The sequence below is a fragment of the Acanthochromis polyacanthus genome, chromosome 17 (assembly GCF_021347895.1).
Source record: "Acanthochromis polyacanthus isolate Apoly-LR-REF ecotype Palm Island chromosome 17, KAUST_Apoly_ChrSc, whole genome shotgun sequence".
NCBI lineage: Eukaryota > Metazoa > Chordata > Actinopteri > Pomacentridae > Acanthochromis > Acanthochromis polyacanthus.
The window spans coordinates 17,580,379-17,604,548 of record NC_067129.1 but is presented as its reverse complement, the minus strand read 5'-3'; the positions used below and the strand labels follow the sequence as shown (position 1 = coordinate 17,604,548).

Sequence of the window (24,170 nt, the reverse complement as noted above, 5' to 3'; positions counted from 1 at the left end):
TTCCTACATTTCTAATTCATAGCAACGTGCAGACTGTAAGGCCCAGCATAAGACTCGTAGATTTAATTGTAAGACACAATGGTAAATTAGGCCAATTACTGTACATGGCGTGATGGGAGTGAAGGAGCCTTCAGCTGAAAAAAACCCACTGGTCTCATGAATGATAAAAAAGATGTTGATATCAGAGAACAAGCTAATTCACGAATCACCAGACAGGCAGAAAATGATCAGGCTTGTCAGGATTTAAACACTTGAGCATGATTTGGCATCAGACTTTAGCAAGCCAAACAACACCCCTCTGCTGTACGACGCTAAACACTGAAAAGACACTTGTCTGACCATCGAAGCTTTTGGAGCAGCATTCAGTTCAGAAGCCAAGTACTAAGCACACACATTTGGTTAAGACCTACTCGTATGAAAAACAAATAGTGTGCGCAGTAACTGTGGTGTCACAGCAGCATGTAGAGTCGTCCCTTTAACATCCCCCAGGGTGGAGATGTTAATTGTGACTGCAGAGGAGTGGGCTGTAGACGGGGAAAGGCAGCAGAGAGTGAAGCTCCTCCTGCCCATCGCAAATCTGATATGAATGATAATGACTTCTAAAGCACCGTGTCTGGATATCTGCTCGGCACAGTGGGTGAGCATTACCTTTCAATGAGATGTTTAACCCCAAACTTTGGTAACTCTGAACCATTTAGTTACCAACTGTGAAGATGTAATAAGTATGTTAATGCGTCCTTGTGTAAATGTCAGGTGTTTTTGGGGTGGGTTAGCTTTGCCTTGTAATCAGTTCTATCCCCACATAAAAAATGGTTATGAAGAGCATTTAAACCAACAATAATTAAAAAAATAGTAGAAATGATGCTTTCAAAATGCTTTGAAGCATGTATGTTATGTTTACAGGTTTGGTGTTTCTATAACCTAACTCTGTAAATCCACAAAAAATCACTAAAATGGCAGAATTTATCAGATCCAGGACTTTTAAAAATGGGCAGAATCATTGGATTGGCAACTCTCTGAAGGTTCATGATAAATCCTGTGTGATATGCCGCTCCTGACATTTCATTAAAAACACATTATTGTACATGCCTCATTTAAACATTTGCCAAAAATAAAGAGTTCTTCAGTGCAACCACGACACCATGACTAACTCCTCAGCTGAACTGCAAGCTGTATTTACACAGAGTAGAGAGGCGCTGAGCAGGGAAACTAATTGGAGAGACTGAGAGGAAAAGTTGATGTGCAGAGTAGCATGACGTACGTCTGGTTTGTAGACATTTTAAAACAAGGAAGTAGTAAAATATGTATAGTGTGTGGAGCCACCAGTATTGGTAACACTAGTAGGCACTTGAGAAATTGTGTACGTGTTGGCTTTGATTTTTAAAAATCACTTGTAGTGAGAAAAATCAAAGAAATTCAACATTATTATTATTTTTTTATGATTTTTCTTCCAACTGTGTCATCTGTCTACTTCTAGCCATGATTGTGCTGTTTCCACAGAGGTCCAGGACTTTACATTTGCAGTGAAAAATGACATCACTGTGAGTAAAAATGTAGCCGGAGAAACATCTCAAAGCAATTCTGGAGTGATGAGGAGATGGTATCACATACATACAAAGGGAAATTTATATTAAATTAACCTGCAAAGTGCTGTGGGAAAACAGAAACAGGACCTAATAACGTTAAATAAAGGCGTCTGTACTGGATTTGCTTAGAAAAAAGAAAACTATTTGACTGAGACGTGTGCACAAGTCGCTATGACTCACACTAATGAGACTTAACTCACACATCTAATGAAAGGAAATGGCTGGCAACTCAGTTGTATGTGATGACTTTGTTGTGACTCAGATCCCCAAATGAGAGTGTTTTGTCAGCAGAGGCATGATAACAGTAAAATAGTGACACACATTATTAGAACACATTCTCAAGTTTGATTGCTACATGTCTAGCATAATGCATGCTACTGTTTGACTCATTTATATTGATCCAGATTAACTAAAAAGGCAAATGCATACGTATGCGTGCTGCTCGTCTGTGCTAGCCTTTTGTTGAATTTACTGTTCACTGCAATCTGTCTCATCAGAGCTCACACCACTACAGGCTAGTGAGGGGAAGTCAGAATAATTACATCACCTAATCTCTACAGTCAGCGGACAGAAAGTGATGGAAGCAACAGCACAAACGGGCCAATCAGTGAGCGGCATCATAGGAAGCTTTCAGCCACGCAGCTGTTCAATCAAACAGATTTAACACTGATACATACAGCACCATAATCCACACACAGCCAAGGTGAAGCAGTTCTGGTTTTAATTAGTTTTACACGAGAAAAATAGCGATATTTCTTCAGGGTTGCCCAGAGTTTCAGTCTATTCTGCTGTTAAAACATACTGAAATCAAATATTTTACTCAAGAAGCAAATCAGTGCTAATCAGTTACAGACTCCACCTCTATCAGCCCACTGATATGAGCTCATGAAAAGAGCTGTGCAGGTACAATGTGACGAGGCAGGAGTTTAACCTGTGTGCACTTTCAGAGGTAGGAGAGCCAAAAAAATGACTATCCTAAAATAGAATCCTCAGAATAGAAACTGACAAAAGCGGCTTGGAATAAGGTTTTTTGGTTGGTTGGGATTTGAGCCCTCTGTCAGGTGAAGATAAGAGGAACAGTAATGTGCTTTGAATATATTTGAAATAATCTCTTTCAGAAGCACACCATCTTGGTGAATAATTGCTGGGAAACTGTACCAGATGTACTCTTCTCCATCCACCAAACACCATTTTAAACTGAACCAACACACTGGAGATCACAAACAAACAGTGAAAATGATGGATGGGTGTGGAAAAACATCAGCATTCATGAGCAGAAAGTGAACAAATATGGTGTATTCATACACACTGAAAACCTCCCTATGAGTGGGTTTGCTCTTTTGTTGTTTTGAGTCTATGTTGATGTGAAAAGGGAAGATTTAACTCAGCAAGTTGCCTTCAAATTTAGCCTAACATACCTCCCATAGACTTTTGGAATGAAGCTAAAACAGAACAAAGGTTTTCTCATGTGTGCTACAGATCCACTGAGTATTCAAAGCATTCAGTATCCTGCAGGCCTTTCTCTTCAGAAAAAAACAAGCCTCCTAAAAACTACCTGACACTATCCTATTTGACAGAGAGTAACTCATCTTGAACAACAGTAACATCTGTTAGTTGCAGTGCGGGAACAACAGATTGTTCCTATTTCCCCTCTGGAGTTTGTGCCAGACCATCCTCATATCCTCGAAGAAAACCTCTAAGAAAGCATGAGAGCGCAAAAACACGACAGCATCTGCAGCCTGAGGCGGCCACACATCCTGTCTCTGCTTTATAACTGGCCTGCAGCATCAACATTTAGAAGAAGGAGCGCTTAATGACTTTATTGTTATTATCATAGTGACGCTGAGGTTATTCTAAGCTTGTCTGGAGCCACAGAGAATACAAACCCTAATCACACATTTCAATAACTTTTTCCATATAGCAGGAGCCTGTCAGTGGCAGAGTTTAGACGATTTATAGCACAACTATTTCTTAAAAGGCTTAAAATGTATAGGCAGAGATGCTGCTTGAAGCAAATATGAATGCACAGGATTGCTGAGATAAAATTTTGCCTTCGGTGTTTTAATTTCACATTTCTAAAATGTCAGAAAGTATTAAGAAAATCCCCATAAGTGATTGATTATTATGTATTTAAGTAGCAATGACTGAATGTATTCACTTATGCAGATGACACACAACTTTACATATTAAATTCATTTGTATTTATGCTCATCAACACCACAGAACTTCAAACACCAACCAGTCAAGAACCTCACAAGTAAATCATCTACTGTCTACCTGCTCAGAATCACTTTCCCATTTATTTCTTACTATAGTTAGGCTGCAAGGGCTTTTTTCACCATCGATTCATCTTAGTTGGGTTGGTCTATAACCACAAAAACTCAAAAATATTTCAATGAGTGCTGACAATAGAGAAGTTGGAACAAACAAAAAAAGACTTGATTATTTGATCGACAATAGTTGCTGACTCATTTTCAATCCATTAACCAAATAATCACTGCACCCGGATATCACGGCCATGATAGAGTTTTAGTGAGCACCACATTTGACTTTGGTATCACCATCATTTACTTTGCGCAAGCACAGACAGGTACAGATTTACACAAAGATCATTTTGGGGTCTGGAAGATAAAAAGCATTGTTGGATTGTTGGCAGAAAATGTGCATAATTTTCCAAACCACACTTGTAACTGAGACACTTGGATATTGGATGATCTACTGCCTAAAAACAAGGCAAATGAGGTATATTAAGAAGTAATTGTGGACACAACCATGGAATAGTAGATTTTCCCAGCATGCACCATGTAATCAGCAGAGACCATCGCATGTTTATCACATATACAAACATTTTCTGTTTCTATTTTTTGCCTGACTTATGTGTAGATTATAGGATTAAACTGAAAAATACACAAACTACTCACAGAGAAGATGAGAGCTATGAGATTTTTTCATGTAATGAATCTTCTCTTTAAGCCTCAGCTTCACCCTGTAAGGTCATTTTACTTAATTCTTGGTCAGTGTGTTTGATGTTAACCTTGATAGTAATCCCAAGTGTTAGTCAAGAAATGGAACAGCTATCTTCAGTTTTATTGTGGATTTTTGTATGCAATGTTGCACTTGAATATGGTGTGAGTTGGATTTCCTGGTAAAAGAAAGGTTAAAAAGAATTAATGTCAATATCTGTATGGCTCATCAATGCAGTAAATTTCATAAATATCTCATAAATATTCCCGGGGCTGATCACCTGCTGAGCTAATCAGTGTATGTGGTTTTGACATTTTACTGTTGCAATCATTTAAAATCAAGTAATACACAGAAGTTCTGCTGAGAAAATCAAAGTCAGTGTCCACTTTGCACTGTCACCGGAAATGGCTGCCCGTGTTTTTTTTTTTTTTGTTCACACATTTATGTAGGCCTGGATGATCAAAGCATTCAGTCTCTAAGGGCAGCTTCAAAGTGTGAGCAGCTGAGCCGAATGATTAACCTCAGAGGAGTGATCAATACAAGTGGCCCTGTCACATTAAAGAGACATATGAACATTAAATACACCTCTTAAAGCGGGTTTATGGCTGAAATCAGTTTGGCTCATCATTGCTCACTGTTGGCACTGCAGTGGTTCTTCTTTGTGTTGGAAGTTAGTGAAGCTAGTAGACAACCTGGGTTTGCTTTCTGAGAAAATAAGTAACCATTGATTATCATTTAACATCAGTCAGGTCCATGTGTGTGCAGTTACTTGAAGAGCAGGCATCAAATGAGTGAGATTCAACATCCTGACGTCCTCAGCAGCAAAAAAAAAAAACTGCAGTAAATATTTACATTCTGCCTCTGCATTGTTGTTTATAAGGCTACTCTGCAGCCCAGTAATGGAAAATCTATTATTTCCTGTTTGCTCAGTCACTAGATGGCGCACTGCCTAATTTCTATGTGCATTTAATCGCATCTTCTTAGCCCAGTGTTTGAACCTTTCTGATGAGGACGAAAGCTGATGTGGGCGACAGGCCCCGAGCCAGCAGGCCTCCTCTGATCCACTCTCCATGTGTGTAATTACACTTATGTGCTATCCTGCGCTTGGCACCTTTACATGGCTGCAGTTATTTATCTTCAGTAAATGACCGGCGCCGCTTATTATTGTGGTAAACAAGCCCATTAACTGAGGGCAGCGGCGGCGAACACGCTTGTTTTTCTGCATGTTGCATCAACGTGGCTGCGAATGAAAGCGCAAGAGGAGCATCAAGACAATCCAGGAGGACATTTTTCTGTGCTGAGAGCTGAACCTGACCGACACTGTCAAGAGCCGCTGCACCGAGCATGAACCGTCACATGCAGGCTGCAGGCCGGCGAGGAAAAAGAAGCATCACTTACATCAAGAGTGGCAGCAGTCCCGTAGTGTATTCATCATTTATGCGCAGCGGAATGAGAGATCCTCATGTCTGTGGTGGCCCCCGAGCTGCACGACCCGATGTGTTGGTATGATCCAGATGTGTAACACCTTCCCTGCCTGCTCGTTTTGCACATGCAGCCTACTTCAGAGGAAAACAGTCAGATCTAAATAAGGAAGAAAAAAAAAGAATAAAAATCAACTGAAGAGGAGACGTGGTGTGAGTGGAGGCTGCACGGCTCTGACGGAGGGAACAGACGAATAAATAAATGTCATCAGGAGTGCTTGGCTCACTCAGCTGGCGTCACGTCTGAGCGTGTGTCAGTGGGAGCTGCGGCGCGTGTGTGAGGAGACGGTGACGGGAGGAGGGTCTATTGTCTCCGCTCCGGATGACATCATTCCCGACCAATGGAGGGACGCACGAGAGGAAGGGCTCAGGGGCGAGCACGCAGCACGTGCGGGCTGGTAATCGGAGGAGGAAGAAGAAGAGGAGGAGGAGGATGGAGAACCAAGAAAACAAACAAAAACAAAACATCTCAATAAAACAAACAAAAATACACCCAAACAAACCACAACAAGCAAACAAAACACTAAGTACATTCACCTAAGTTTGCCTGAAGTACTTCATATGACTCACACCTGTATGCCCACTGATCAACCACAACATTATGACCACTGACAGGTGAAGTGAATGACGTCAACGTTCTGCTGGGAAACATTCAATTAAATTTTATTTATATAGCGCCAATCTCAAGATGCTTTACAGAACCCATATGTCTGAACCCCCAGAGCACTCCCTGAGGCGACAGAGGCAAAAAAACAACAACTCCCTTTTAACGGGAAGAAACCTTGAGCAGAACCCGGCTCTTTATGTGGGGGGACCCATCTGCCTGCTGGCCTACAGGTTGAGAGGGACAGAAGAGGTAGAGATATAGAAGGATAGGGAAGAAGTGGAGAAGAGGAGGGTGGGGAACAAGGAACATATAACACACAATTAGATCCATGCATGATAAGCTAGATGACGCATACAAAGTACAAGCTAACATTGAAACTGATTCATAAGTTCACTGTTATGATGTATGGCTCTGACATTAAATATACTACATTTATAGCTGGTAGTAAAATTCAAACAGTGTTCATGAACATATCAAGTATAGTGAGGGCGATGCAGAGTAGACTGGTGGAAATGGAGTCCTGACATTCATGTGGATGTTTGCAGGTCAAGCAACCCCCACCCCCTAAGGCAACATCAACCCTTGATGCCATTTGCCACCCTCAGCGGGACAATGCACTCCGACACACCACAAAAACTGCTCAGGAGTGGCTCAGGGAACACAATAGAGCTCTAAGCTGTTCACCTGGGTTCCACACTCCCCAGATCCAAATCTTATCAAGCATCTATGTGCCAGGATAAGCCTGATCTAGGTAGGTCCCATCCTGCAGCCCACAGAATTCATTGCCACAGGACATCCCCAGAGGTCCCAGTGGGTCAGAGGAGTTTTAGCACCATAAAGGAGATCAACACAGTATTAGGCAGGTGGTCATAATGTTAAACCTCATCGCTATGTACTGAACATGAATACAGTGGCAGAATGTGTTGTTTTGTTTCTTTATTTCCATTCTTTTTGACTCAGTGGAATGAGTGTTTTTGCTGCTTCGCCACACAGGATTTCTATGACAGAGCTAACGTCATGAAACAGCCAACTACTGTGTACTGGAAATGATAATGGTCAGATCGTGAGTGTGGTCATGAGCAGAAATCCCAACTCAGTCATGAGTCTTTGACGCATAGAGTTAAAGCTTCCTTTAATCAAGGATTGAAAGTCTCACATATCTCCATAATCCGTTTTTCACCTCAAAGATGCTGCAAAGATGGCTCATTTCAACCTGACTTTATAAGTCCTGTTTTTCCTTCTGCTCTAAACAAGATAGTCTGCTCTGAAAGCAAATGAGCTGCTGCTGTTTCCACCCTGTTCAGGAAATGCATTGTTCCAATAGCGACTGACAGCCGTTTCAGTGATATTTCCATGTAATCGGATCACTTACAGAAAAAAATGGAAGCTGATCTCACACACTTACTTGCATCATGGTGAAAAAAAAACGTTTTTGGAGCATTCTGAGCTCAAAAATTGAAATATACATACTGGAAACGTGAGACTTTCATTAATTTGGGCAAAGGGCAAAGCATGAGACTATAAGTGATGGTCTCGATGCTGCTTGTGGAGTGTTGTCCCACTCTATGTTGCAGACACTGAAAGGGACAGGATAATGTTTCTGGACACGTCCATTTCCAGCTGTCTGACACGATTCCTTAGAAGACAAATGGTGGTCATTCAAGTACCAGGCTACAGATCTGACTGACATACCAGCATCCAGCAGCCCATTCCCATCCGTCTCTTGTCATCTTTGGCATCGTATCATTTAAATAAAGCTGCATTTTAAGGTGGCCCGCTATCTGATCGTTGTCCTTAAAAGCCACACTTGCCTCGTGTGTAGATTGATTCAGTGGTTGAGAATTCAATTAAACAGCTCAATACGTTTTTTTGTGTACACTCACCTAAATTGAACCCTTTCTTCTACATAACAAGAAATTAAATTCTTAACTGCTTTCTAGGTCAGAGAAGAAGAACATTTGCATGATGCATTTATATGTTTGTTCAGTGAAGCAATACCATATAGTGTAAATACTACAGGTTAAAGTTTAGTACTCTCAGCGGGTATTTTCCTGCATTGCAAATACTTGTGATACTTACTAATGATATTTAAAGACTCCTCTGGTGAAAAATTTTTTTTTTACCTTGTTCGTATGTCAATAATACGCTAGAAGGCACATTTCATTTCTTTTTCTTTATTTATTTGGATGGGACAGTGCATATTAATGAACGTACAATCTCATAAACTTCCACAAGATTGTAGTAAATATGCCGGATTTAGCACCGGTGCTAATTTCCGTCTGTTGTCCCAAACATTAAAGAAAACACACAGAGTTACAGATGTATAAAAAAAAAAGCAATATAGTAAAACAAAGACAATGATGACATCATGTGCAAAATAAGCTGTTAGCACCGTGAATGTGTATTTCCACCTTTAAACTGCAGTGTACTGATGACAGTCAGGGGTCCATAATAAACCGAAGGAACCAATCCTGTCAGTTTGTAGGGTGGAGCTTTCTGTATTTTTGTTCTGTAGAATCCGTTTCTATTTCGAACACATTTGGCTGAATTACTCCAATGTTCTAACTTTTACCATAAAAATGTACATTTGATTTTTTTTTTCACATTATAGCCCCTTTGGCATTTAAGATTTGCTCGGCTGTCCAGCAATGAAATGACTTGTTAAATCCTCTACCGTATAAACAAAGAGATGAACATGACTCTGAACAAGAAAGAGAAAGGATGGAAGAGGAAGGAGCAGCACAGATCTCATTGGCGGTGCCCTTTTGAATGCTATTGTGCCACTGTGAAGTAAATACATCACAATAGCACAAAACATCATTCACATGACAAGACTGGGCTTCATTTGAGTCGTTTGTCGCTGTATTACGAGACACAGGATAAATGACAATTGTATTTTAAATAAGTCTGACAATAAAAGCAGATTATTAAGTGAAACTAGGTGTTAGCTGATCATTATATCATTACATAATTCAGCTTTGAATATTAGCTTTGTGTACACACAGGCATGCTTTGCAGGTTACCTTAACACAAACAATGCAAATTAACAAATTGTTTTTGCATGCATGTGCTTTTATTTGTTCACTGATTAGTTTAAAACTGGTGGATCAGATTGGGGCCTTGTTTTGTACCATTTTTTGTTTCCAGTCCAGCCCTTGGCAGGATGTCACATAACTGGATATTCTAGAGGAAGCAATGGTGTAGGGTTACATCTGAGTCATTATAAGGCAGGAAGGTATTATCTCTATGGAAAGAACTTCTTAATATGTAGCTTTGATGCACAGAGGTGAGTTTCTAGGGGTTAAATCAAAGACTGGAGAGAGATTTTAAGGGTTCTTACTGTCTTTATCACTTTTAATCAATGTAACTTATGAGACCAAAAAAAGTGCACTTTTCATTCAGATACAATAAGGTTATAGTGCAGTAATGTACAGGCTTTCATTGTATATACTGTAGAGCTGCAAAGAACTAGTATTTTCTATTAATTTGGTTGGATTTCACTGAACTGAATGACGAATCATCCAGCAAGGAAGAACTATGCAGGTATATTCAGTAAAAATGGTGCAATCACAGCTAATATTATGGCTGTCACTTCAATCAATTTCATCATCAGCTTTCTTTAGTGTGTGTTTTGTCTGTTTTTGGCAAATAAATTACATTTAAAATATGAGTGCAAGGAGGTAGAGAGATTATTTACAATATTATCAGATGCAGATTATGAGTATTGTGTCAGTATTTTTTTCATCACAGATATTGTCAATACCAATATACTGCAACAGCCCTTATAAATATGATATTATTCCACTGCCAGCAAAATGTGTGCATTAAGTAAAATGCACTACAGTCAAAGCACTTCTTATGCAGCAAAGTGGCCACTTTAATGGTTAGATGTGATCTGATTAGTGCTGAATAAATAAAACAATTGAATGAAAACATTAGCCATTTGTGGTGAATCATGATTTTTTTAAAAAAGGATAGACTTTTAAAACATGCAGTGTTTGATCTTTCTTGCCACGTCCACTGTCTGTAAGTTTGGTTTCAAATTGAGCTGGTCTAAAATATGCATACACTCCCACACCATTAGCTGCACCAGTGTGATATTTTTGGCAAAGCTGTCTTAGCTTGAACACAAAAGCCACATTTCTCTCTTCACAAGGAGAGGAGATGATTGACAAGGCTGTCATGCTGACCAGTAAATGATCATCTCATTGTGTGAAATCATGAAGCAGAGCAGAGCCACTAATTTTAGCAGATATTTTAGCCCTCGCAGCTGTTGAGAAACACCGCAAAAGAGATTTTAGCTGTTCAAGGCGTTACATTTTATAATATAGTGGAATAAATTCAGCTCTCTGCTATTTCCTATGTGCTCCTCGCTTTATCTGGCCTCTCTATTGATCCTTCCTTTCCTTTTGTTGTTGTTTTTTCAGTACATATCTGGGGGTGCAGAGCTACAACTATAACACCTTTTGGCTTGTACTTTATTATATTTTGCACCACTTGTGATCACATTTAACAATAGTTTTCAGTCTTGATTTAAAGGCTGCATGAGAATTCCACATTAAAAAAGAAAAAATGACAAAGACATCACTGCCTGATGCCAGACAGCCTGACCACCATCCAGGTGGTCAGACCTGGCACTGAGACCTCTGATGCCCATTTGGAGTCTTGGATTAAAGTCCTGGCTGAGAGCTTCTCAACCTGGTCCACTCCAAGATAACCTCTATACTGATACCTCTGATCACCCACAGAAAGCTTGATCAATGATTAGAGGAATTACCACTTCCACAGCAGAGGGACTTTACACTATCCATCTTATTGTATCTACATTTGAGCCGTGCATTTCTACTGTAACTCCTGAACTGCCTCCACACAGGGAACAATCGCAGCCCTCCAAATACTACTGCTTCATGACACACTGGTCTCCCGCCCTGTCAACACTTTACCCAGCAGCCTCCATTCAGGCTCGTTCACGGCTGTCACTGTAATGTGCAAAGTCTTGCAGATTCCCATATTAACAGCATGGCCCAGAAAATAGCTCACAGCCCAGTGGATAACTTAGAGATATGCCTGCACCTGCTGCATGTGGTAATATAATGATGGGGAAATCTGATAATTAAGTGAGCTATCGCATTTGAAACCCGCACTATAAATTCGATAATGTGAGTGTAAATTTTAAATGTGTCATATAAAAACCCCTATAAACCTCCTAATGTGTCCCAATTAGAGACCACAGGTTGGTTGCACCTCCTGTGAGCCTGCTGAAGTGGCAAAACAGACTGTGTGTGGAGGGACAAAGGATAATGACAGATGTGGAGCTACAGAGTCTGTTTGTGAGGGACAGTATCATCAGCAGAAAGGACACTGCTTCATTCAGTAGGATGAAGGATGCACAGTGGATTAGTGGTCAGCACTTTCGCCTTGTAGCTAGAAGATCCCTGGTTCACCTCCTGACCTTCCTGGGATCTTTCTGCATGGAGTTTGCATGTTCTCCCTGTGCATACATGGGTTTTCTCCGGGTTCTCCAGCTTCCTCTCATAGTCTAAAAACATGATGGGCTTAATTGGAAATTCTAAATTGTCCGTAGTTGTGAATGTGAATGTTGTTGTTTGTCTGTATGTGTAGCCCTGTGGTAGACTGGTGACCTGTCCAGGGTGTCCTCTACCGTCACTCTAAGTCACCAGGATAGACTCCAGCACCTCCGCGACCCTAATGAAGACTAGGCAGTGTATAGACAATGGATGGATGTTTCTTAACCAGATTTTTTTGAGTTTGTCCCTTATGCAAGTCTGCTAGGGTGACTGATGACGGACTGTCCTGAGTTTCTTTGTGACTTCTTTGCAGAAACACATCTATTTCCCAAACCTTAAAAGAGCAGTTTGACATTTTGGAAAAGAAAAAAATGCTTATTCACGTTCTTTCCAAGAGTTCAATGACAAGATTGATGGTACAATAAGCTTTCACCAGCAGCTCGTCGCTTTAGCATACAGCAACCATTTGGCTGAAAACAGGCAGCTTGGTTCCCTCCAGGTCCGGGCTAGAAGTAGCCAGTGTTGGGCAAGCTACTTGGAAACTATAATGAGCTAAGCTACCAGCTACTCCGTGTTAAATCAAGCTTTACTACACTAAAGCTACTGTATGACCCACCGAAATGTAGCAAGCTAAGCTACAGCAATATGGCCAAAGTAGCTTAATACATTCAAGTTATTTTTTTTCTTACCAAAAAATTTCAGGGACTAATGAAGTCAGTCAAACGGAGACAAGAAAATGCTGACTTGTTTATTATTAAACCATCATTTTTGTTCTCAGTGCTCCAAACTTAGTAAGTTGATACACTGAGGAATATGTGGAGCTATATTTAAAATGAATCAACCTTTTTACATTAGAAATCATTGTTTTGATTTTCTTTTTAGTTTGTATTGCAGACATAATGTATCTGATAATTAAGTTGCAGTAGCTTATATTAACACACCACTTACACTGGAGGGTATAATAGGTTACATTTGATATAATTTCCATATAAAGTAAGCAATATTATAGTAAGACAATATTATACATAATTTGGGTATTCACGTTGGGTATTAAATCAAGTTTTATTTCTTAAGTCTAATATCTATGTAAAATCATTCAATGCTTTCCCAAAGTGCTGTATCCACTACTACTTAACTCAATTTTGGTCTTGAGTGTAAGATTAAGATATTTCATCATTTATGCCATCACTTTTGTTACCCTTTCTGTTATTTTTTTCAGCCATTTGCTCATTAGTGTTAACAGTAATACTGAAGAAGACAGATTTTGGTTTTACTGTTACCTCGTTTTCTCCCATACCTCTTCCCTCCTATATGTATCAGTTTAATTATTTAATCCCCCAATTTATACATATTCACACACTGCCACCACAACCTTATGCTTAATTTAATTAAATTACTGCCACGCGAATTTTAGATGTTGAAAAGAAGCTCGTTTGTGTGTGCATCTTCTACTGCGGTTAACATGTGGTGGTTAGCTAATTGCTGCTGGTTGTGCATATTCGGTGGTCACCTGTATATGGGTTCTCAGATTTGTATTTGACGTCTTTGAAGTTGACAGAAACTTCGCCTTGGGCTGGCACAGTAGGCATCTAAAAACAACTTTTCTCCGTTTTTTCACAAAAACTCATATAACTATTTAGGTAGGGCCATGGTGACTCTGACTCCTTCGGTAGCTCCTCGTCTTCTCCCTCCTTCTCCGCCATCTCTCAGTGAACTGAAGCGAGCGTCTGTGTGTGTGGATCCAGTGAGTCGCAGGAAGGGATTGTTGAATGACAATCCGCTTCTATTGGTCAACACAGACATGTCGGCGTTTGGAGAGGATGTCACTGTCTGATCCTTAAAAGTGTGAGATGAGACTACAGCAGAGCAGAAAGCTCCGCTTCAAGCAGTTCAACATTCATCATTTTTAACGTAGCTTTTTGCGTTCGCTACCGCGCTACATGACCAAAAGATCAGCTAAGCTGTTTTAACGTTTTTTGATTTTGTAAACAACGACGCTGTCACGTCGTTACAGAAAAATGTAGTTAAACTACTAACGACGCTATTTGTAGTGACGTTACTGCCCAACACTGGTGCTTCCATTGTTCAGATCTAAATAGTTACAGTATGTGATGCAGTCAGTGGCAGATGAGTAAACCATCCAATGTATTTTATAGCTGACCCTTCAACAGCAACAAGTGAAAGTACAAAATAGAGTTGATAACGCATCACATACGTCCAAACATTTCTTCCATTTACTTTACCTGCTCATTCCTTCTCAGGAGGGATGGAATATATCCCATCATGCTGTTGGCAGCAAATATGAAACCAATCTAGCCTCAGCATGTGTCTGCATATTAAACCCATGGCTCATTTTCTGCTCAATACAGCCAAATGGTAGAGCTGGGAAAAATAGAAGACAAATAATAATCCAACATTTGTAGGCTTTGATGGAACGATTGGCGTTAGAGAGACTTTTGTAAACAAAATTATAATTTAGACAAGCACTTATTTCAATGGAAATTAGGCAATTTTGATATGAAATAAATTGAATTATAAGTTCAGGATAATGTGGTTTTAGATAAGTGTCTGTTAGGAACTGGGTGTTCTCGTTCTTGTTTAATGCCCATAAATAGTCTGTCAGGACTGATGGAAAAGAAAATAATCATCACAGCAAGATGTTCTGCATGCTTCATCGACTCCGAGTATTTCTATTCAAAACTGTGTTCAGTCCTCAGACCTTCGTCACATACAGAAGCTGACCTTTAATACAATCCCTGTCAGAGAGTTGTTGGCAGCATGCGGGACTACTTTCTTAGTTGTCAACAAATCCATAAAATGAAAAAAAAATCACTTTTTGAGTTATCGAGCAGAGCACATGCTAATCTCACAGTCCAGAGATTCACAAAAGTGACTGTGTGTGGGTTGACAAAAAATCTTTTTTCTCCCACAGCAGGGGTTCATTTCCCAGTTAATGTGTGCTATTAGTACATCTTTATGTCTGCAATAAAAAAGACAATTATTGAGACACATTGTAATCCTCAGCAGGCGACGTGATGATATATCAATTATTTCCCTCTCTTGCAATTATTTTCCATACATATTTGCACAGTGTGTATATATGCATTTATTCTATATATATTTTTGCAGTTGCTGAGCATATAACAATGAAAGTGAAATCTAACACTTCAACAATCACCTGACTTGAGCTGAGAGGTCTTTTTCACAGTGGAGCTCCAGCTTCCCATCACTGTGGCCTTAAATGATAGTAGTCTCTCATAATATGATTGCTAGCTGGGAAATTCATACTTTCACTCACAGTCAGGCAAGTCCCTCATGTATTATAGCTTTTAAAGAAAATAGTAAAGTAATGTGATATTATTATACATCATGTAATTACATAATCGTTTGAGTGACACCTGAGTTCAGCAGCACTACACCCACAGATATTTCTCCATGAGTGTGTTCGGAGGTTGTCTTGCTTATTTTACTTGATACACTCAAAATGCATGCAAATCTAAAAAACCAACAGGCTGTAAAAAGATGAAATAGACCTTGATTGTGATCATAATGTAATTTGTAGTTACATCACTACATTTGTATACATTTACATAACAGTTATAGTTATTCTCTGAATAATCTGATAGAACACAATATAGTGTTAGAGATTAAACCAGCAATGTTTGACTCTTACTGATAAAGCTTCTCATATGGCTTAAAATGGTAACAATTTTTCCTCCAAAAGGAAAAGAGGCAAGTTCAAAACATTAAAGCAGAATTATGCGGATTTTTTTCTTGACCCTAACCTGACCCCCAAACAGGGCACTGCTGCTAGAATTCTGCTTGTTCATGACTTGATGCATCAGTAGAAAGCATCTGATCTTGTAATAATGTAACACAAACAGCAACTACTTTCCAGCAGAGTTAGGCTGCCAGTATACTCTGCAAAAAAGCGCTTGTCAAATGCTTGAATAGCTTTGGAAAACATGGATTAGACAGTCGATTACAGGGTTTTTGTTGGCTCAGAATGGGCCTTTGGAGAGTGACTACACATGACAGTAAACATGACTGGTTTGCTGCATCAAGGCACAAAGTCTGTGTTACCATTTGATAACAAACAAGTCTATTTTAGACAGTCAGTAAAAGAAACCTTTAATAAGAAAGCTAGTTTAATTGAAACTTTGATTAGGAAAACTAGTTTTAAAGATATCTATGTATCTATGTATCTATCTGTGTGTGTGTGTGTGTGTGTGTGTGTGTGTGTGTGTGTGTGTGTGTGTGTGTGTGTGTGTGTGTGTGTTTATAATTCTATTTAAATCAGATGATGAAAGTCTGACTTTTTGTTTGTTCGTTTGTGTGTTTATGAACATCATCTCAAACCCCCCCCCTTGAAAAAAGTCCAATTAAGATGACAAGGCGTCGTATGGCATCATAAATCAGCAACATTTATTTCCACTTTTTATACATTAAACGTGCATATCAATAAAACTAAAATTGATCATATAAATACCTCTACTGTAATACTGTTACAATAAATATGGCTCTACAGATTCTAGGTTAAATAAAAAACAAACTTCAGTATCAACTGCTGTGCGACACAAGGAGACACTCAGGGAATACTGTACATGTCTTCTCTTTTAGCACATTTGTCATGTCAGATGATGGACCTGTGTGGGGTGATTGTGCTATGATAAGGAACTCACTCTTCTTACTCTTGGGCGAGAAGTGTCCCTTTGCTCGCTGCTGTGCTTTCTCTAAAAGTGATTTTGCTGAAAAATGTTCACAGTGTCAGCATGACAGATAAGAAAACTAGTGTCCTTTTTCATATTCGCTTTGAGACTCCAACTGTGTTTGTTTTTGTTTGTTTGTTTGTTTTGTCTTTTGCCATGAATAACCCTGTACCATTGAAGAGGAGCCAGTGCCAGGCCTTTAACCAGTTTGTGCTGGAGAGCAGAGGAGGACACACTCACTACATACACACACACACATCCAAAACTCATTAATGTACTCACAGAATTTGTACAATTAAACACGGGCGCTCTCCTCCACTTCGGTTGTAAAAAATAAAAAGGCATTTTTACACCTGGCAATGATACTGTTTGAGAAAGCTCCGTGGGATTGGGCACCAGGCAGTGAGAAGTGTATGATACAGCTGTGAGTCACATGTACAGGAACACATCAACACGTCAACAGCCATGTCAAAAGATTACATACAGTACTTTAAAATAGATTACCAAGAAACTGTTAATCTGATAACGTGCAAAAAGAAACACACCTAGTCCTTCACAAAACTCCCACGCACAATGTTCATCTTTTACATGATATACAATGAATAAATAATGTATAGATCGAGTAATAAATATCATCACACAGATATGTTTCACCTGTAACATCAGTCTTTCATTTTATGTAAATGTCAAGTACTGTATAATGTCATCCCATGCACCACCTTTAATTTTCATTTCTATAAGACTCACCAAAATCGGCATCAATCTCGTGCTTTCTTCACACCTAATAACTCAAATAAGTGTCCACATGAAGAGAGGACATGATGCAAGAAGCTGTATGTGTCAAGTGACAGAAGGGTTGATTTGATTTATGCTGACAGCAATGATTAATAAATGTCTTGTGTTACATAATATTTCAAAAAAAGGAAGAAAACAAAGTTTAGAGAGGTTTCAATTTCAGTGGCAAAGCTATCCTTCACAGCATCGTGGGTGGTAGCAAAGTTCCAAAGTCCAAAGATTCAAAGTCAATCAGATATTGTGCAGTATCAATAATAACTAATGATACAAATAGATATAAACCTTTGTGAAAGTAGACAAAAACAGAGAGAGAAACACGTTTAGGAGAGTGTAAAAACAAGGAGAGGAGTCGTGTCTGTGCGTTTCCCTTTGTCTCAGAAGCCAGGTATGTGGCAGTACGCCTCCAAGGAGGCCAACAGGATGTAGAGGAACCAGATGGAGAGGAACATGAAGAAGGTGAGGAGCTTGGCTGTCCGTGGGCCTCCGAGCTCTCCGCCCGACACTGAGGGACGTCGGCGGTAGAGCAGCATCAGCACACACGCCAGCGCCATGATGGTGAAGAGGGTGACGGAGAAGGCCAGGGAGCCCGGGTTCACCTTGAACACCTTGCCTTTGGTCTGCCAGTAAACTGCTGCGATGGTCCACGCCACCCCGATGCCCAGGAACACGTTCACCGCGTTGCTGCCTGTCACATTCCCAATGGAGGCGTCGGCGTATTGATCCTGGATGGCAGCCACCTTACTCGCAAATGTGTCTGTAAAAGACGGAGAAAGTGGAGAATTTGTGCAATCACTTATTGATGGAGACCACTGATGTGCACAGACTCTGACAGGGGCTGAAAAAAGATCCCAGTACTGCCAAAACAAACATTACAAGTATTTAATGACTAGTTATACTAAATTAAACAACTGAAAAATAAATCTTCTTTAATGGCTAGCAAAAAAGCTTACTTGTTTTACAGACATGTTCGATACTGTCACCAAGATTTAGGTTTCCAGGTTGGAAAAATCCTCTATATAAATGCTTTAATCGTTAGTCAGTACTGGGGTCTGCACTTATAAATGTTCCTTATGTTGCTATTTATTGTTAAATAAGGGAATGATAAACTATCTTTCGATACACTGTCATTCAAAAATCTGGGGTCACTTAGAAATGTCCGTATATTTGAAAGAAAAGCAGGTTTTTTAAATGACGATACCATTAAATTAATCAGAAATACAGTCTAGACATTGTTAATGTGGTAAATGACTATTCTAGCTGGAAACAGCTGATTTTTAATGGAATATCTCCATAGGGGTACAGAGGAACATTTCCAGCAACCGTCACTCCTGTGTTCTAATGCTACATTGTGTTAGCTAATGGTGTTGAAAGGCTAATTGGTGATTAAAAAACCCTTTTTTGCAATTATGTTAGCACATGAATAAAAGTGTGTTTACATGGAAAACATGAAACTGTCTGTGTGACCCCAAACTTTTGAATGGTAGTGTATGTATATCTGTATTTGCAAATGCTACTAAAGGCAAAGTTTAACATACTTGGAAATACTTTCATTTAGTTTCTGATGGCGAGAGTCACACAATTCTCACCACAATCTGCCTGTTAAAGTTCCTCTCTGACTGTTGATTAAACGCCAAACACTCATCTCCAGGTGTCACATTGATATATTTAGAAGCTGACAGAATTAGTTTGTGAGGTTTTTTACCAATGAACTCCTGGAAGTGTGGATCTGTTTTTTGAGCTTGTCATCAGTACACTGCGGCATAGAAATAGATTTCAGTGGGGTGCAAAGGATATATCCTGTTTAATATTTAGAATTGGCAGGTGGTTTTTCATTCATCATTTGGTCTTTTTTAATCTTAAATATGAATTATGATCTAAAACAACCACTGACTCTACTGTGAAAAATGTAATTATGTCCTATACATATTCGATTATATTTTGAATTGTCATCTGGTGCCTGAGTTTCACTTTTTCCTTTCAACAACTTCAAACATTTAAACCACAAATTGATGCAAGAAAAGGACAAACGTGTGCATAAAAAATCACTAGGAAGCAGAATCAGGTGTTTCATACTTAAATTTTCTGACCTCCCATTTACTGTGCCCCTGAAGGTGTAATTTTTTCACCATGGTGTTAATTTCTTATTTCACTCACAATATGTCTATACTTATGCGTGTACGTTATAAACACCATAGGGACATGTTAACAAGGTAAAAAACTTAATTTACACCCGAGGTGGTCTTTGAAAACAAAACTGTACCCATCAGCTGAACTTAGACGTTGTCTGCTATTGACAGACAGAACTGTATGATGTGTTGCTTTCTGAGGTAAAGTAGCTGGAAGATTGTTTGTTTGTTGTTTTTGTTTGTTGTTTTTTGCTGGGCAAGGAATCGACAAAAAAGCATCACTGACAACAGGCCAGTGAGCTCAACATGTTGTTGACTGACAGTTGCTAGCTGCAGCGCCACACAACCAATAGACACTCCAGTAAAACAGTAATTCATTGTGTTGGTTTTTGTATGTTTTAGAAGTGAAGTATGGTGCATTTTCCTCTGCTCGGACATCACCATGATAGCTTTTTCCTTTAATTTTTTATCATTATGATGAGCTAGGCTAACTCTGTCCCGGCTCTAGCTTCTTATTTACTCCTCAGACTCATGAGTGAATCATAAAAACTGTTATTATTAATTAAGGAAACCTGCCCCTGTTAAAAGTCTAAAGGGATAATAAATGGAGGCAAAAAAGACAAAATAAGAAAACACAATAATCTTGCAAATGCCTGATCTGGGGTATCAACACTGGATTGGTAGATATGTATTATTAGATTAAAGTAAATTACAACAAATATTAACATCAGATAATGTCTCCTAATCTCTTTCCCCACCAAAATGAACATGGTGACTGTAACTTTGTGATTATTTCCTTTTAATATATGTTGGGTGATTCCAGCATAATTGGCCTGCCAGCTAGAATAAACATGTGGGGGGCTTACAAAGCAAAAACCTGTCAAAACCTAATTTCCATACTCTCTATTGTGCCTCTCTGTGCCAGTGTTTAGGGTACAGTGAGATGGGAATACAATTAGGCAGACAATAACGAGGGAAACTGTTTTTCTTTGTTTACAGCTTGTTAAGGTCCAAGACAAGTGCTTTAGAGAGAACTCCTGTGACAGCCCAGACAGAGGTAGAGGTTACACAAGTCTCCCCAAGCAGCTGCTATTACGGCACAGCAAAGCCCAAAGGAAATACAGGATAGGTCTGCTGCTAGAGCTGATCGACAGCACAGACGCCCACCTGGAACAGAGGTGCCAAGAGCCACGAAGACCACAGCGGTGACCGAGTCTTTGAGACCGATGGTGCAGCCGAAATGTGAGGCCAAGTCCCCGGTCACAGCTGTCAGAACGCCGATGAGGGAAATGGAGACAAAGAAACAGGCCCAGCCGTTCCAGTACTCAGTGGGTGGGACGAAAGCGAAGAGGACTTTCCAGAAAACTGTCAGGAAGTGCATAATGTAATCAAAACACGATGGCAAGCGCTCCTCCCCGCTCTCCTCTTCATCATCATCACCTGGCAAAAACAGAGAGGAGACACATGAAGCCCAGCAAAATACACTCCCAGAATTGTTGCTTCTCATTTTTCTGTCGATACAAACTTCATTTAGAGCTTTTTTTTTTTTTTTTTTTGTGCAAAATCAGACACTAAATATAATCAATCCCACTGTCATAGCTTTAAAAAGGGTCATGATGGGAGTTTGTTTTTGTGGACTCATTCTACATTCTCCCTGATCCATAAACACAGTCAGAGTGTCAGTCCAGACCAGTTTTGGGAAAGCTCTGCAGACACTACAAAAAGGCAGGATGATGTGACGTTCTACATTATACATTTATAGCTTTTTCTCCTTTCAGAGCTCAGCTGCAGCTGCTCTGTCTGGCTCTGGTGGGTGACAACAGTTGTAGCTGCTGACATGGCCACGGTAGCTGTACCCTCCGACTATCTTTACATTAGCCAGGATATAATTGTTAGGAGAAATGGGATTTGAAGCAGTTGTGCTTAGATATGACAGATCTGCTACCAGTTATCAACAGGAGGTCAGGAATACAGTGGCTTATGCTCACCCATCACAATTATGTCTGCACACTCACAGGCCCTGAATGCAGTCAGTGTCACCCCATATAAAAACAAATGATTCGCTGCCTTAAAGGCTGCAGAGAACCTCTGTGCCATGTCTGATTGTGACCACTTTTTTCAGTCCCAGGTGAGAAACATCACAGGAAATCAGTCTCAGCATTTCATAAGTACTGCCTGAGTGCAGCCTTTCCTCTCCTATGAGGATGCTGAAACACTGATTCATGCTTGTATCTGTAGCTGACTTGACCATTATAATACCCTGTTCTCTGGTCCTTTCACCGCAAGGAAACATAGAGAACAACTACTCCGTTTATAAGGGTCGTCACTGACTTGATGTTCATGTAGAATTCATTTTAAAATGTTGCTTAATACTCCTGACTGTTTGTGATATGTCGGTTTGGTGTGTCCCTTCTCGAGCCCTAAGATCCTGTAGTATTGGAACAACCTTACAGAGGAGATCAGAGTTTCTGTGTCAGTAGATACATTTAGTAGATAGCTAAAAAACAGAAATGATCTTTGAAGACTAGCATTTATGTAGCCTTTATCTACTTTCATGAAGTTTACTGTTATCAGACCTATTTATTACTTTAAATCGGGACTTTTTTTCTTACTTTAAATGACGTAAAGCACTTTAAGCTCCAACTGCTATGAACTAGGCTATACAAATAAAGGTACTACTAATTTAAACATTACAACCACACCACAGCCACTGCTGCAGTCACAGTGACAGTGATGGCCAAAGTCAGCCCGTCGTTAAAGTTCAATCACAGCTGCAGTCTGTTCACTCAGCCTTGGCAGCAATTGTCTGAGGTCAGTCTATTGTATTAGAATGGATAACATCATAATATGTGCTTCCATACAGCTCAGTCTCACTATATGGATCAGAGGGAACACAAAACTTACTGTGAGGCAACCATAGACTATATATGAAGAGTTCATTTGCAAAAACAGATAACTCAGTTTTGATAAATTTTCAGAAAACTTTTTTTATTGTTTACTTGATAATATCAATCAAACTGAAGTTGAGTGGATTTGACTCGGTAGAAAAATACATGACAAAATCGAGAAAAAAATTAATTATTAGTGTTATTATTATTATTATTATTATTATCTCAAGTAAACAATAAAAAAAATGAGTTTTCTGAAAACGGAGTTACCTGTTTTTGCAAATGAACTCTTCATATAAAGATGGACAAACCACAGATTTTGAAGCTCGGTGTGGTGGCTATCACCATCTTGGCTTTACCTGACTCCTCCCAACTCTTAGCTAATCCAAAAATAATCAAAGATGTGGGGCATAAGAGGAACTGCTAACATCCGAATCACAGATTGTCCCATGACCGCAACACGTAAGAATTTCAGAAAAGAAGTCCACGATCCTTTGGAGCTTTGTGCAGTTTGGATCCCAAGATGATAAAAAATGTAAATCTTTAAAAGTTGTTGAAACAAATAGTAAATAGTTCCAGCTTCATATTTTAGTCAAGTCACCATTAAACATCAGCTGTGAAGCTAAATTGCTTTCCAGTGCATATATGAGGCTGGCATTGACAATTTACCTGACAAATTTAAGTATAATGGTTGAGAACCAATATAATTATAAAGAATACAAGTTAATGTGACTAATTAAATGTTTAGGTTAAAAAATTACCTACTGATTTAAAAACTAAAGTTCAGACCCAACAAAATTAGACATGGAAAAGCTTAGAGCTTGGAAAATATAATTACCAGACAAATACGAATAGACTAGACCAACCTCCTGCATCCTTAAGTCAGTTGATCAAAGTGCGGCAGCGAACCATTTCAATTCACTGCATTAAATGTAAACATAGCTGTAACTCAGTCATTGAGACGAAAATATAGGCAAGAAGTGTGTTTTCTATTTATATCTACACTGTAAATCTGAGTGACCTCAACCACAGAGAGAAAATGAGGGAGAGGAGCGTATTAACAAAATGACACATCTCTGCTGTCTAAGTCCGCTTTTAGTGCAAATGTTTTGTGCACTAACGCAGATCTAAGAGGTTCACGGGGCCAGTGAGTGGCTTTTAAAAGGGCAAACTAAAGAGGGTTCACCATGCCATGTAGATAGACATGAATTCTTCAGAGCCATTAATTGTTCAGGCCGAGCCGCCGGTTTAGTTTTTATGGTGAATCGCATGACCGATTCACTACATTACTGCATGCAATTTTAATGAATTGTCTAGAGTAAACTGATGCAGCGAATAAACACAGAATTGCTAAACTGTATTACATCAAGCCTTGCTTTTGTCAGCTCTTTCATTTATTATGTGCTAATTTTTTTTTAATTCAGCCAATATCAAACTGGATGATGTGGGATTTTAATATAAGAAAAAATCATGCACAACAGGCAGC

The 24,170-nt window shown here is 39.4% G+C and overlaps 2 protein-coding genes across 3 annotated transcripts in view; both read right to left on the bottom strand.

Annotated features, from left to right (window-relative positions):
* Positions 1-6,328, bottom strand: part of si:dkey-175m17.7 (uncharacterized) — a 28,827-nt gene extending 22,499 nt beyond the window's left edge. The window contains exon 1 of the mRNA XM_022209443.2: positions 5,949-6,328. The gene's annotated coding sequence lies outside the window, so the exon portion shown is untranslated. The remainder of the gene's footprint in view (positions 1-5,948) is intronic.
* A 10,241-nt stretch (positions 6,329-16,569) lies between these two features.
* slc8a4a (solute carrier family 8 member 4a) overlaps positions 16,570-24,170 on the bottom strand; it is a 28,512-nt gene continuing 20,911 nt past the window's right edge. For both annotated transcript variants that reach the window (XM_022209444.2, XM_051937858.1), the window contains 2 exons: positions 20,964-21,236; positions 16,570-18,424 (listed from right to left, as the gene is read on the bottom strand). In XM_022209444.2, the coding sequence (XP_022065136.1) occupies positions 18,045-18,424; positions 20,964-21,236 (653 nt within the window). In that variant the 3' untranslated portion in view covers positions 16,570-18,044. The remainder of the gene's footprint in view (positions 18,425-20,963; positions 21,237-24,170) is intronic.